The 16,404-nt window shown below is 35.4% G+C and overlaps 1 protein-coding gene across 1 annotated transcript in view; it reads right to left on the bottom strand.

The window, feature by feature from the left end:
* LOC122794856 (latent-transforming growth factor beta-binding protein 2-like) overlaps nt 1-16,404 on the bottom strand; it is a gene marked incomplete in the record, with an annotated part of 523,235 nt that overhangs the window by 459,529 nt on the left and 47,302 nt on the right. The window contains 1 exon segment of the mRNA XM_044063459.1: nt 5,223-5,286. Within this exon segment, the coding sequence (XP_043919394.1) occupies nt 5,223-5,286 (64 nt within the window).

The following is a 16,404-nucleotide window of genomic DNA, read 5'->3' as shown; positions in this document are numbered from 1 at the left end:
ATCTGCTTACGTTGCCTTAGCACTTTTCTCTGAGTGTTACTGTTTTATCACCTGATCTAAATATCTGTTTAAAGCACTTTCCATTTTTCCCAGCCTTTTATTGTTTGGGTTGATACACTCCATCAGTGTTTAATTTAATTTAGTCAGGTCTGTATGCAGTTGCCTTACACTTTCCTCTAGGTTACTAGAAGCCATGCCTGGAACGTGCACTGCTTTTGGTGAACAGCTGCAGTACTTTTCACAGTCTGTGTTTCTTCATCACCTTTTGCATCTGATTTTCCTTCAGGTGCTCTGTATTTCTTTTTCCCTGGCATCCAGGCAGTGCACTTACTAGCCAGTTACTGAAATTAACCAGAAATTTAGTTCCACTGGCTTTCTCTGCTAAGTTTCTGCATGATAACTACAATAATCAATCAGAGAAGGCTAGAAAGGATTGGGGAGAGAGACTGGATAAGATAAGCAGTTCGCAAAGAAACAATGGGGGATTTATGTCTGCTCTGAAATATGCAACAAGTCTAGAAGATTTAGGATAGTTGCTTGGAAGAGTTTGGAAGAGTTTGTATAGGTATCTTTACATCCTAAGTAGACTACAAAGACTACAAAGAATTCTTCCTTGGGTCGACTGCAAATGTTAGAGGTGTAATGTGGAAGAAACAAGTAACTGGAAACATGTTTTTTGGAACTGTAATGAGTTGACATACTTTAAAAATTCCACACAGACTACTCTATCTGATATAAAGGTTGAGCAAATTGGTGTAACTAAGGAAATTTTTTGAGCTGTGATACAGAATCAGAATTGCCTAGACATAGTAAAGCCTTGCTGCATCTAATTATGGTGGCCACCAAAAAAGCAATGACTAGAAAATGGAAATCAAAGTGTAAATCAACTGTAGCAGAAATAGTGAATACAGTAACAGAGATAAAACAAAAAAGGAAGTGGGATATTTAGAAAAGGGTAGGAGCAAATTACACAGAAAAATTGGAATTTTGGAAACAATGCATACAGAATAATGTTTTGAAGGAGGAATGAGATTAAAAAAAATGCAGGATTTGAATGAGCTATGTAATGTTTGACTAACCACTGGAGATGTAAGTGATGTATAATGCTGGCGAATAAAGCTGGCAATATGGTTTGTTTTCATTTATATAAATGTATGATTGTCTATGTCATAAATGATAATTTAATGTTTCTTGTTTTGGGGAAAAAAAGACCCTGAAGCTTCAGCTAAAGAAAGACTAATTTCAGATTTCACTAGATGGCTGGAGAATGATGTCCAGGGGTAGAACGGTTCTTCTTCACCTGGAAGATTTCATCATCAAATGTCATCATTTTACTACTGTAACAGGAAATGAAGCAACCTCTTTCTCTGCTGCTTCAACAGAAGTCACACCCCTTGCCCATGGAAGCAGTAAAGTGGTAGGGACCACCCTCTAAAATGAGTGATTGAGTGAGGTGTTAGGGTTAAACAAGGTCCTTGGAACAAACTTCAGCCTGTAAGCATGAGGGAGAGAATCTTGACACCAAAAACCAGAGGAGAGCTTTTTTTTGCATTCACTATAACAGATCTGCGTTCTCAGTTACTGAAACCCAACCCAACCTTATGAAGCACAAGATTCTGGCTCTGTACATCTATATACAGCGGACTACCTTATCCTCCCCCCCACCCAAACCAAGCATTCTGGCAGATTAAGAAATTTGCTAACTAAAGGAGCAACATAAATTGGACAAAAAGAAGTGACGGAAACTAATGCATGTTCTAAAAAGTTACATTCATTGCTCTTCTAGATAAAGCTTTCTTTAAGTGCACCACATTATTTGTGTATATCAGAATCATGATTAACATCTAAATTATACACACTGGGTAGCCTTCTAGAGGAATTAAAAGGCATCTGCTGGTAATGTTTTCTTTGGACATTATCAGTATTCACAAAACCATGCACACGTAATCCCTATAGAATCAAGACTGACAACAGAAAAGTTGTACTTAGCATTGCAGAAAATAAAGCCTAGGATGGCAAAACAAATAGCAAAGCTTACGTACATAAATCATTCATTTCAGGTGGCAAATTAGAACTAAGAAAGGCATGTGTTACACTAAAGCAAACATCTTTAACTTAAGACTACAAACATGTGTCCCTAAGAACATCCAGCTATTTAAAAAAGTTCCCAATCTACAGAAAATGTCCTGATCCCATGAAATACGAATTCTTAAGATCCCTTTGATCTTTATGATGAACAAATATATATAACAAACAAGCAAGAACACAAATTAATATGAAAATAACATTGAATGGTTCACTGGAAAACTAAAGCTAAAGAACTATCTCAAAATGATAAAACAGGCCCTTTGTAAGAAATCTGATACAGGTGAAAAACTATTTGCAAAGTTATTATTGTTTTGTCATCATTATTAATACTATTACTACTTTGCACTTACTTGGAAGAAAATGACCCTGAGGGCATGGTTCACATGACAAGGCACCCTCATAAGAAGCGCTTATAATAGCCTATGAAATAAAGAAAGAAATAGCAGTGCTGAAAAATTACAGGCATTGATAATGCATGCATTCCACATGAAAGATGTTATTATCCAGATCAAAAACACTTTAGTATTCCAATGTCAATCACTGCAAGGCATCTATTTCTCAACTACCATCCCTTTCCCTCCTACTATACTCAATGGACTGCTATCCACATAAAAGGTATGATCAGCAAGAGAGTCAACATAACTTTTCCAAATAAACTTCAGAGTAAAAGATTTAGGTAGATATACAAAGCCACACTGACGTATCTGGTATAAATGCTTACTGTTTTGTAGGCAGCTTAATGTAACAGATATTCTATTACTATACAGCAAACATTTTACTGCTTTTTGCTCAAATGCCAGGAACAGTAGCCCTCAGAAGTTAAAAGGATACTGCAAAAAAACTTCCAGGACTTTTTAGCAAACTAAATCTCTTCCAAATAGCCTTAGTAGTGTAAGCAAGTCTAGTCAATTTGCTGCAAAGTATGGCACTTTTCTCTTCAATGACACTGAATTTACTATTCAAAATATAAAATAAGTTAAAATTAAAGTTTAATAACTAAAACATACATAAAAATAAATATACATCATACAGAAAAAGAAAATTAAATATTTTTTCAAGGAGATTTTTAAATAACTGCTAGCAGGATTCTCTCAGCCACTGGAAGAGGATCCAAATGTGAGGAATCTGATGATAAAGGCTCTAATGCAAAGAAGTCTCTGAAAATGCCTTATAGACCTCCATACCACCACCAAAGAAGAGGTCGAATGCTAGGCCCAAAAGTTGACGCATAGGGATCCTAGGGGATCAAAGGATACTTGAGATATGCGTGACACAGATCATCAAACAATAAATAAACAGGTAGACTTCACTGGTGGTACAGGATTTAATAGGAAGCCACAGTGCAGACTGTACCATAAATTAGGAATATGAGCCGAGGTAACATGAAGATTGCCTATAGGTAACTTCTTTACTGCAAGAATTCCAAAACATCTGCAAACAAGCAAATCCAATGTCCAGCTGTGCCACTCCTAAAGGGACATGAAGTAATTAAGCAATGACAAAGTACTCCATAGGTATACATCACCACCAACAGGTCTTCAGGAGACAGAAGGCATTTGATGCAAGAAAGGTTACAAAGGTGGAAAGAGCAGATTCTTACAACAGACAAAGCACCTGATCCCAAAGTGTCAGGTTAGGCTCTTCAACAATCACACTAGATTTTAACTTCTTCACAAACACCAATCTGTACTACACAAATCACAACTGCTGGGGTAATGGTTGGACAAGTGGCATTCTTCAGGTTGGTATGAGTACCCATGGCAACAGCCCTGGGTCATGTTATGCCAGAGATGATTAAAACCATCCAATTATGTATGCATTTCCAGGAACTCAACTAACTAACCCGCAAAAGTTACATACTCAGAGGAAAAATGGAGTATCATCTGCTTAGTAATGACACAGATGACCTCTTTCTCTCACTCTGTCTCTCGCTCACTACCTCTAATGCCCTCACCCAATTGCAGCATAAGCAGGGAGTGCGATCCAGAATACCTGCTACGACTGAACCCCGAGGAACTACAGCTGTGACATGAAAAACCAAGGATGAACTTGTCCCTGTAACAATCTGTTGGACACATCCTGGGAGGTAGGAGGCAAACTATCTCCATGTTAAGTCTGAAACTGATCAAGAAGAATGATAATGCAATTCTTGCTTTATTTCAGTTAGTCATGAGTTACTCAATGTATAACTTTCAGTACTGTTTGTTGTCTATAAAAGTCTAGATATGTTTTCCCCACTCCCAAAGATGTTTTTGGTTGCAAACTCTGGGCTGAGCCTGAAAATGGTCCAGGTGGATTAGTACGTTACACTCAGTCAATAAATGTGAGCATGTGTAAATAAATTACATCTACATTGTTAAATGCTAACAAGAGAGATCAAGGAAAACCAAAACAGAATACTACTACTCATCTCTTACCATTAGACAGTACAAAGGATGCATGTAAGGGTCACCTCACAACTGCATATTATGCATAAAACAAACCAAAATGCATCATAAAAACAGTGTTCCCATAGCACAGACTCGAGCTGCAATTAAACAACCTTCTCAATAACTTTTCCAAAAAGTGAAAAATAAGAGATGAAGAGGTAATTTGGCAAATTGCCAAGATACAAGTTATGATTCTTTAGAAATGAAGCATCAAAACCTCCTTTAAACCATATGGGAGAACCTAAGCACTTAACAACAGAAAAGTTGTACTTAGCATTGCAGAAGCTAAAGCCTAGGATGGCAAAACACACAGCAACGCTTAAGTACATCAATCATTAATTTCAGGTGGCAAATAAGAACTGAGAAAGGCATGTGTTACACTAAAGCACACATCTGCAGCTTAAGACTACAAACATGTGTCCCTACAAACATCCAGCTATTTAAAAAAGATCCCAATCTACAGAAAATTTCCTGATCATAGTAGGAATTCTTACATCAGTGATCTTTATGATGAACAAATATATAACAAACAAGCATAACACAAATTAATGAAAAAATAACATTGAATGGTTCACTGGAAAAACTAAAGCTAAAGAACTATATACAAATGATAAACAGGTCTGTAAGAAATCTCATACAGGTGAAAAACTATTTGCAAAGTTATTATTGTTTTTATCATTATTATTATTACTACTTTGCACTTACTTGGAAAATGACCCCTGAGGGCAAGGTTCACATGACAAGGCACCCTCATAAGAAGCATTATAGCCTGTAAATAAGAAAAATAGCAGTGCTGAAATTACAGTATTGATAATGCATTCCACATGAAAGATATTATCCAGATCAAAAACACTTTAGTATTCCAGTGTCAATCACTGCAATGCACCTATTTCTCAACTACCATCCCTTTCCTCTACTATACCAATGGACTGCTATCCACATAAGGTATGATCAGCAGAGAGTCAACATAACTTTTCCAAATAAACTTCAGAAGTAAAGATTTAAGGTAGATATACAAAGCCACACTGACGAATCTCCATAAATGCTTACTGTTTTGTGGCAGCCATTAACAGATATTCTATTACTATACAGCAAACATTTTACTGCTTTGTCAAATGCCAGGAACAGCAGCCCTCAGAAGTTAAAAGGATACTTAAAAAAAAAAATTCCAGGACTTTTAGCAAACTAAATCTCTTCCAAATAGCCTCAGTAGTGCAAGCAAGTCTCGTCAATTTGCTGCAAAGTATGGTACTTTTTTCTTCAATGACACTGAATTTATTATTCAAACATACAAGTTCAAATTAAAGTTTAATAACTAAAAAATACATAAAAATAAATGTACATCACAGAAAAAGAAAATTAAATATTTTTTCAAGGAGCTTTTGAAATAATGTGGGGGATTCTCTCAGCCACTGGAAAGAGGATCCAAATGTGAGGAATCTGATGATAAAAGGCCCTAATGCAAGAAGTCTCTGAACATGCCTTATGTACCTCCTACCACCACCAAAGAAGAGGAATGCTAGGCCCAAAGTTGACGCATAGGGATCCTAGGGGATCAAAGGATACTTGAGATATGAGTGACACAGATCATCAAACAATAAACAAACAGGTAGACTTCACTGGTGGTACAGGATTTAATAGGAAGCCAGTGCAGACTGTACATAAATTGGTAATATGAGGGTAACATGAAGTGCCTATAGGTAACTGTACTGCAGAATTCCAAAACATCTGCAAACAAGCAAATCCAATGTCCAGCGGCCCCTGCTAAAGGGACATGAAGTAGTCAAGATGACAAGGTACCATGGTATGCATCACCACCAACAGGTCTTCAGGAGACAGAAGGAATTTGATGCAAGAAAGGTTACAAAGGTGGAAAGAGCAGATTCTTACAACAGACAGCATCTGATCCCCAAGTGTCAGTCGCTCTTCAACAATCACACTAAGATTTTAACTTCTTCACAAACACCAATCTATTACTACTGTAAATCACAACAGGGTTAATGGTTGGACAAGTGGCATTCTTCAGGTTGGTATAAGTACCCATGGCAACAGCCCTGGTCATGTTATGCCAGAGATGATTAAAAGCCATCCAATTATGTATGCATTTCAGAGCCTCACCTAACTAATCCGCAACAGTTGCATACTTAGAGGAAAAATGGAGCATCATCTGCTTAGTAATGACACAGATGACCTCTTTCTCTCACTCTCGCTCACTACCTCTAATGCCCTCACCCAATTGCAGCATAAGCAGAGAGTATGTCAGAATGCCTGCTACTGAACCCCGAGGAACTACAGCTGTGACATGAAAAACCAAGGATGAACTTGTCCCTGAAACAATCTGTTGGACACATCCTGGGAGGTAGGAGGCAAACTATCTCCATGTTAAGTCTGAAATTGATCAAGAAGAATGATGTTAATGCAATTCTTGCTTTATTTCCATCAGTCATGAGTTACTCAATGTATATACTTTCAGTACTGTTTGTTGTCTATAAAAGTCTAGATGTTTGCCCCACTCCCAAAGATGTTTTTGGTTGTAAACCCTGGGCTGAGCATGAAAATGGTCCAGATGGATTAGTACGTTACTCAGTCAATAAATGCAAGCATGTGTAAATAAATTACATCTACATTGTTAAATGCTAATTAGAGAGATAAAGGAAAACCAAAACAGAATACTACTACTCATCTCTTACCATTAGGCAGTACCAAGGATGCATGTAAGGGTCACCTCACAACTGCATATTGTGCAGAAACCAAACTGAAATGGATCATAAAAGCAGTATTCCCATAGCACAGACTCAAGCTGCAATTAAACAACCTTCTCAATAACTTTACCAAAAAGTGAAAAGTAAGAGATGAGGAGGTAATTTGGCAAATTGCCAAGATACAAGTTATGATTCTTTAGAAATGAAGCATCAAAACCTCCTTTAAACCATATGGGAGAACCTAAACACTTAACACAGCAAAGGTAAATTGCTGGCCGAAGCACATCAAGACAGGTAAAAAGTCTTGCTGGGCAAGGATACAGGCCACAGGTAACAATTTCTTGAAAGTCACCAAATCCAAGATGGAAGCTACGCACACAAGTGCTGCAAATGTTGAGCTTGTCATGGAAGACAACACAGTCTGCGATGAAGCCAGCTTAGCTGTGAAAAAATGAGTAGTTAGATTGCATTCTATTAGAGGAACATGTTCTGTGTAGAAAGAGAAGCCAAACTGCTCAGGCTGTCAACCTCTTGAAAGAGCACAGCCAGTCAAAAAGATTTAGGAATGTTGCCATCTTCAAGGAGATATCTGCCTGATAAACCGCATAATGTTCATTAAGTTTAAGCCTGATATCAAAGCAGCCCGTGCGTCTCCACTTGTGCAAATGCGTTTGCCCTTGTCTCCTCAGAGCACACAGCTCCATGTCAGAACACATGGGTCATGTGGTTTAAGATGAACAGAGCAAAATACAAATAGGAATAAGCAGGTCCAGTGAGGAAAGAACAGCTATATTATAAGCTGAAAGTAACCTGCACTGGGGCAACATTAACAGCCAGTTGATGGGAGGGAAAAACTGAGGATGAGTTATAAAATTTCAGCAATTCCTAGATTTGACATGCTCAAGACTGGGTTGGTGTAAATGAGGCAAATCCATTATGAGCCTTAACTGCTCAGCCTTAAAGTACTCCCTTCAAATCAAGTGACCCTAAACAACATTGTTCTATGGGGAGAATCAATATAGTCCACTTGTCTCTTGATGTCTTCTCCTCCCAAATTAATTTAGTCAGTTCTTTAACCATAAGTTAGCACTACTTCAACTGATAAAAAATACACTTGAACTATACATAAGACTAAAGGTACCAACATATTCACTGCCTCTTGTTTCATTAAAATTTAAATGAAACTAGTACAATGACATCACTTCCTTTCCTCTGAGCCTACACACATTTTAAAGGTATATAAACAAACTTGTAAATCCACACAAAGCCATATATACAAAATAGCCACAACCAATTGTAAAAAAAAAAAAAAAAACCTTCAAAGGGAGTCTATATTAAAAATGTATGTGAACATAGAGTGGATTTACAAATTTGTATACACACCTTTAAAATTTATGTAACATTTCTAAAATATCTCAAATGACCTCTACAACAGCTCTATATTTGTTCTTATCACAGGCTCATTAGGTTTGGCTATACCTTTTTCTACTTTGTTGCCTAAACCGTTTTGCTAAATGTTTTATACCCTAGAGTTATCAGAAGACAAGTTGTTTAACAACCTCTCATCTAATGCACATTGTCCAAATACTCTTCCTTTTGCACTCTGCACTTGCTTCTCTTTTTGCTTATAGAAATTCCACTTGTCAGTCCCTTTAAATAAAACTTTATAACTTCATTTCCATATCCTTCTCTCTTTCTACCATGCCTTTAAATTCATTTCCAGTTCATCTACTCATTAACTATTCATTCTGACGTAAATTCTATCTTTTCTAATAACTCTTGAATTGCAATCTCCATCATCCCCAAAAATTATTGAATCATATCCAGTACCCATTCCTTAAATTTCCCTTTTTAACAAATAAGTATGAAAGCACAACTGTCTTATTCTTATAGTCACCACCCAGAATTATCTTAGAAATTATTGCTGGGTGATTGGACAAGTCAAATTGGATGGGTCTCAAAGCTTTCAATTAAATATACATGCTCCTGTGAGATATAATTTCTATCCAAACTAGCCTTATTATTGTATCTTGGGGAGCAGGAAGTAAATTTTGAGATTCTGCTAGTGAGTTCACATCCTCCATGAGAAATATTCCAATTCTTCAGAAAGCTACGCTCTCTTTTTAAAATTTCCTTTCTAGGTCTCCCTGATAAAGGTATGCTACTGCAAATCAGGTTCCATTCTGCACGCATAAATATTCCCTGCTCAAAGTTACTATTTCTTTCAATATTCTCCTAACCTCCACAAATGTAGTTTTATGTGGAATATAAATGGATAACAGTATAATCTTCCTCCCCAGCCAGTGATCCTTTGCTATCTAAAATCTGTCATTAATGTCCTTTTTCTATTCAATCAAGGCACCTCCTGCAATTACCGTTACTCCCCTTTTCCTTTGTTCCTGATATTCTACTGAATGAGCAAACCTGAAATCCTTTGTCAAATTCACATGCTCATTTTTATCCAAAAGCAGCTCTAGTAATTCTATTTGTACCATACAATTCGTAATATAATTCAATAATCTGTCTATATTGCAAGGCCACTTACATTCCATGCTTCTATTGAGAGAAGAGCCACTTTGATATCTACTATTCAACATACTGGATATGGCAGCTCTTCGGAACACATTTCCATTTTGCAGAATACATATGCACACTAATGTTTGGCAGAATGAACTTGCATGTAGTTGTTTACTCTCATCTTTGTCCAAATTTATGGCACATTTTCTTAAATGTTTCACTTCAATAAAAACATGCAAGAAACAAAATACAAATATTTTCAAAATCATCCCACCCCTTTCAGCTCTCAACAGCATAAAAACCTATATAAAACTATATACATTTTCCAGAAAGGAAACCTATTCCTCCAAATAGGAACAGTTGCTTCAAAATGATGGCTGCATCCACAGGTATAGGCCGTTTTAAAGTTAGTCAACCATGCTAATACTATGCATGTTAGACCTTGTGTTCTCACTTCTCAGATTACTCTTTATTCATACCTTATCTCAATTCCCTCCCAGATGTGGAAAACTACCACCATCCTTTTCAGTAAAAAATTTTTAACCTTAAGAAAAATGTTCACTAGCTGTCCTTAAAGAAAACCTTAAAGAAAAAGGCTAAAATGTGCATTGTCATATTTTATGCATTAAATCACTAAGGCTGCTCAGGAGACAGCTGCTTGTATAACTATCCACTTCCTACTGTTTCAAACTTCATTTCATAATTATTTACCCTCACTGAACTGCTTCCCAATACCCCCTTTAAAGTTAATTGTACAGTATCTTAAATATCCACAGAAACAGTAACAGAACACATTCTGCAGACCTCTCAACTGTTTGACTGCAGGGTGTTTATTTCTAGCCAAATGCTGGTGTTAATGGAAAAACCCAGTCAATTACACTGCAAATGCAATAAATAATTACCATTTTAATGTTTTAATTATTGTCTCTTGATTTGTCTTTTTACTTGTGATTATACATAAACTAAAAACATGAATCCAGATATCCACCTCTACAAAACAGATGAAGTTTATTATCTTTTAAGTCTAAACACATGATCAATGCACATTTACATCCCCCAACTGCAAAATATCACAATGGTATATTAAATTGCTCATTCCCCAAGTTTTTTATCCTATTACATACAGTGTAAAGTCTGAATACACTGCAACTAAGAAAGAATATTTTTTTTACAAAATCACAAGCATATTCAACAATTATTGATAACCCCCCTCCCACCTATCCTGCATTTAAAATAACTCTACTAGCATATTGTAAGGCACTAAGTTAAGCTCATTACAAAATAAAATGCAATTTATATCAAGAAGCATTTGTTCAAATATAAAAACAAAAAATGTTTAATTTACAGTTGCTTCTTCAGTCCAGTGCAGTCCTCAAGAACAATCATCATAATACTAATATAGTAGTATCTTTTACAGTTATCCTGGCAATTTAACACAGTCAACACATTTCCAGACATTTCAGCCATCACTTCTTGCAGGAGCACAGTTCAGAGTGCAAATTACATCAAGTGGGACTGATGCTTTACACTTTTCCCACTTAATCACTAAATTCACTTTAGTACTACATTTCTTCTTGATCAATGTGATCTCCCAACAGTTCCTGGTTTGTGACCTTGGTTTCTTTCAATTACTAAAGCATTTCTTTTGGAACAACGGAAACTGTTTTATTGGCAAGGTCTCTCCCTGTGCTTTCTTAACAGTATATTTGTTGTTTTTAAACAAAAAGCATCTTTATTAAATTTTCTTATATGACATAAGCAATCTTACATTTAAATAAATGAAAATAAACCATAACACAATCTCAGTTGAAAAAATTATACCTTACAAACTGTGCCAACACAACAGTAGCAGCAAACATTATACACATCACTTTTAATATATCCTGTCACTGTCAGTTAACCATTACATAGCTCATTGAAATCCTCCTGACTTCTTTTAAACCTCGTTCTTCCTCTGCATGTATTAATCCCACATTTCCCATTTTTTGTATGTAATTTGCTCCTACCCTTTTTCAAAGATCCCAGTTCCATTTGTTTTATCTCTGTTACTGTCTTCGTTACTCCTAATAAAGTTGGTTTGACTGATTTACATTTTCTAGTAACTGCGTTTTTGGGAGGCATAATAGACGAGGCAAGGCTTACTATGTCTAAGCATTTCCTTTTTTTTTTTTCAATAAACATTTTTTATTGTTTTTCACAACCATATTACAAATTCACACACTATGTACAATATTTACAAAATGCTTCCATAGGTTAACTTCACATTATATGTCAATCTCATATATTGGTCATAAGTACAGTACTAATAATCAAAAAAAAGAGAGAAAGAAAAAAAAAAAAAGAAAACCCACAATAACAAATCAAGCCAACGAACTGTATTGTCTCTACCTCTTATATCTAATCTAAGATTGATTTTACATTGTACTCTAAGTCCCGAGAAAAAGTGGATAGGCACCTCTACGCCAACACAATATTGAAAATTTGCTCCCATATTTTTATATTGTTGATATTTTTCTTATGGTCGCTTATTAAGAGTTTATGCACTAAGATATGTTGTATAGCCATCAATCTGAAATTTCCCCACGATGTCTGGTCTGGGTTCAACCAATTTTTGGCTATATATAATTTCATTAATAAACAAATATTCATAATTATGATCCTTTTTGATTTTCCTAGATTCTCCGGGGGAATATGAAGAATCATAAACTCCCAAGAGAGTGTTGAGTTTTGGTAGCCCATTTTTTGTAACTGTAACTTGAGTGAATTCCACAATTTATAAATACACTTGCAACTCCAGAACATGTGAAGCAAATCTGCTGTTTGATCTAAGCAATGTGGGCATTTAGGTGAATTCTTCGGATCAAATTTGTGAAGAGTGAGACGAGTATAATATGCGTTGTTGAAAATCATCAACTGTGTAAAAATCAATTTATGCAGGGATACAGACTTTAATGTTGTACTGAATGCCTCCAATATCTTATTGTCATCTGACAATATCAATTTCTCCCTCCAGTAACTCGATAAAAGAATGTGTTTGTTGTACTTCCTCTCTTTTATCAATTTATATGCTGCGGTTATATATTTTCTATCCTGCAACAGGGCTTCCCACAGATTACGAGAAGTGATTAAGTCCTCCTCTTTCATTTCAAAGTTATTAAAATAGTTTATTGCCAAGTCCTTCAACTGTCTTACTATGATTAAATAGGAAATAGAAAGTTCCATTGCTTTTAGAATATCATGTACTACTACCCCTAGAAAAGGATATAAATCAAGTACAGTTAATTCCTTAATTAAGGGGAATTTCTTTAAATCTATCAGTTGACTACCAATTGTTAAGTTAGGGTTCCCATGAAACGGTTGGAATACCATCATATATTTTAATAAGTTTAAGGAAGCAAAAAGAGTTTGAATTGCCGTTACATAGCTCTTTATGTGTTCCATCAACTTATATTTACTCACTGTTCGATCATTTAGAAAGGGTAAAGCTTTAACATTGACCCCCACTTCACTTATATACTTATACATTAGGAGCACCCATTTGGGTGTCCATTTTCTACTACTACTATCAAAGTATGACATCTTTAAGATCCTATTGGCTTGAATCACTAAATAGTAAATTTCAAAATCCGGTAACTCCAGCCCCCCCTTATTTTTTGGAACCATCAATTTTTCATATGATATTCTCGTCTTCCTGGGTTCCCACAGAAATCTCCCCAATCCTATATGAAACAGTTTAAAAAATGTTTTCGTAATTCTGAGTTGTGCAGCTCTAAAAATATATAACATTCTGGGAAGAACATTCATTCTTATAATTGCTGCTCTTGCCATCAGTGGTAACTTCAACTTAGTCCATCTCTCTAGATCCAATGTTATTTGATCTGCAGTTGATTTTACATTGTTTATAAAAAAAAAATCCCTATTTTCAGTGGAGAATGCAACCCCCAGATATTTTATCCTTTCTTCCATCATTACTTGTCCTATCAATGGTAGCATTGAAAAAGGTGTGGGTGTCTTTAACGGAAATATTTTAGATTTTTTAAAGTTTAGCTTGTAGTTGGAGATTCTCTCAAAGATTCTTATTGCAGCAAATATTTTTTCAGTATCAGAAACAGGTGTGGTACAATATATGTTTAAATCATCTGCGAAGGCAGCCAACCCAACCTTTATCCCATACAGAACTGGAGAATTATAGAATACATTTTGCTTAAGGTGTAAAAATAAGGGCTCCAAGTACAGATTAAATAAGATGGGAGATAATGGGCAGCCCTGATGGGTACCATTTTTGATTTGTATCCTATTCGAGCATTCGTGATTTATAAATAAATTTGTATATGCATTATTGTATAGTATTCTTAACGTTGAAACAAATTCCTGGGGTATATTAAAATATGGTAATATGTCAAATAAATAAACCAAATTAACCCTATCAAATGCCTTCTGAGCATCAATTATTAGGGCATACAAATTCAGGTTTTTGTGTTTCGCATAAGAGATTAAGGTATGAAGCGTTAAGGTATTGTCCGTGGTCTGTCTCCCATCCATAAACCCGCCTGTTCCTCTGATATAATTAAGTTTATTACCTTTTTCAGTCTACTCGCCAGAATAGATGTCATGATTTTCATGTCGATATTCAAAAGAGATATGGGCCTGTAATTATCAGGATTTTTGAGATCACCATTCTCCTTCAATATGAGAACTGTCCTTGAAGCATTAAAATGAGGATCATTAATTCCATTCCGCATAATATAATTAAAAGTCTGTGCCAATACATTGCTCAAAATCTCACTAAAGGATTTGTAAAATTCTGATGTCAAACCATCCGGCCCTGGGGCTTTATGAGGCTTTAATTTCTTGATTGTCTCTAACACCTCCTCGACTTCAACCGGTTTAATTAAATTTCTATGGAAATCCTTATCAATATTAGGGAAAGTGATTTTCTGTAGAAAATCTTTTCTTTCTTTATCTTGCAAGAGTGTCTGCTGCTCTCCGTAAATCTGATTAAAATTTTTTTCAAAGGTCTTCATGATATCTGCCTTGTCAGTATATGTAGTATTGTTATAATGTATTTCAGAAATTAACCGTGTTGATTTCGTCTGGTTGATAATACGAGCTAAAGCTTTCGAAGGGGTTTGAATATGATTTGCATATTTTACTAAATTTCTTTGTTCATAAAGTGACAGTTTTCTATTATGAAGTAGAAACAGTTCTTTCTGACACCTAAATAACTCAGTTTCTGTCTGTTTATTATAGTTCCTCATCAGATCTTGATCCAATACTTGAATTTTAGTTTCTAAATCTAATTGAGACTTATTTTGCACTTTTTTATAATAAGTAGCTTTTTGAATAAATAATCCTCTTAACTGCATTTTAATTGTAGCCCATTCTATATCTATCGGGTGTCTATTTTGGGAAATATTGTATATTAATTGTTTAAGAATCTCCTTAACTTCCATTAATATATCCTCCTTGGTTAATAAGTATGGATTCAAGGACCAATTATACCCTCGAAGCCTCTTAGTATTCATATTATTACTGGTTAAGGTTAAGGTTATCTTTGAATGGTCTGAGAGTTGTCTGGCTTGATTAGAAACACTAGGGTCGGCTGAAATCAATACCTCTGAAATTAGAAAAAAATCAATTCTCGACCACATTTTATGACAGGTAGAGTAAAACGTAAAATTTTCTGCTTTCCCTTGTGAGTGTGTGTGTTTGAAAGGGTCAAACAGTTTGAAATCAGTTTTCAATTCATTCAATGCTACCATTGCCTGTTTATTGAATGCTTTAGAAGCACCCAACTTGTCTAATTTCAGATCTTGGTAAGAGTTCTAGTCACCACCCATCACTATATAGCAATTATTATATGACTGTAAAATGGAATAAATTGAAGTTATGAAATGATGTTGGTTAACATTGGGGGCATATATACAAACTAGTACTATAGGTTTATCATACCATTTGGATGTGAGAAGTACCAAACACCATCTACCCTCCTGATCAGTTTTCATATCCAAAATATCTCCCTGAAAGTGATTCTTAATTATAATTGCCACTCCTGCACTGTTCGTAGTTCCTTCCGCCGTCACAATCTTCCTAACCCATTTCTTATCTTTCACTGACACCCACTGGTCATTAGTCATATGTGTTTCTTGTAATAAAATACAACCTGCTGATGATTTAAGGAACAAGTGAAAGAACAGCTTTCTTTTTTCCATGTTCTGGAGTCCTTTGACATTCCAAGATTCTATTATCCACATTTAAAAATCCTTAGAAATGTACATCGATGTCTACTCTTTTTAAGCAACCTTAGAATAACATAAGTTGGCTTGTCAACAAATATTTGGAAGCAAAACTGCCATCCCATCCCTACCCAGTGCCTACCCACTATTTCTTCGGACCAGGATGAACATAGGTTTTTCACATTACTGGAAACCATCTGAGTAACTAACCTACTAATTCTATTATTTAACAATAAAACGCCATGCAAAAAACCTACTACAACTACTACTACATCTACAAAGCCTAATTCTGACATTCCTTACTAAACACTACTATAAGTAACTACAGCTCTGATCATATTTTGGATATTCAAATGAACTAATTGCACCATAAAATTCTAATGTACTTCAATTCACTCTAACCTTATAAGCAGCAATAACATGTAACATTTT

The sequence above is a fragment of the Protopterus annectens genome, chromosome 2.part1, assembly GCF_019279795.1.
Source record: "Protopterus annectens isolate FY-2018-M chromosome 2.part1, PAN1.0, whole genome shotgun sequence".
Classification (NCBI taxonomy): domain Eukaryota; kingdom Metazoa; phylum Chordata; order Ceratodontiformes; family Protopteridae; genus Protopterus; species Protopterus annectens.
Note: the sequence above shows the minus strand (reverse complement) of the source record. Positions and strands in the feature narration are given on the sequence as shown.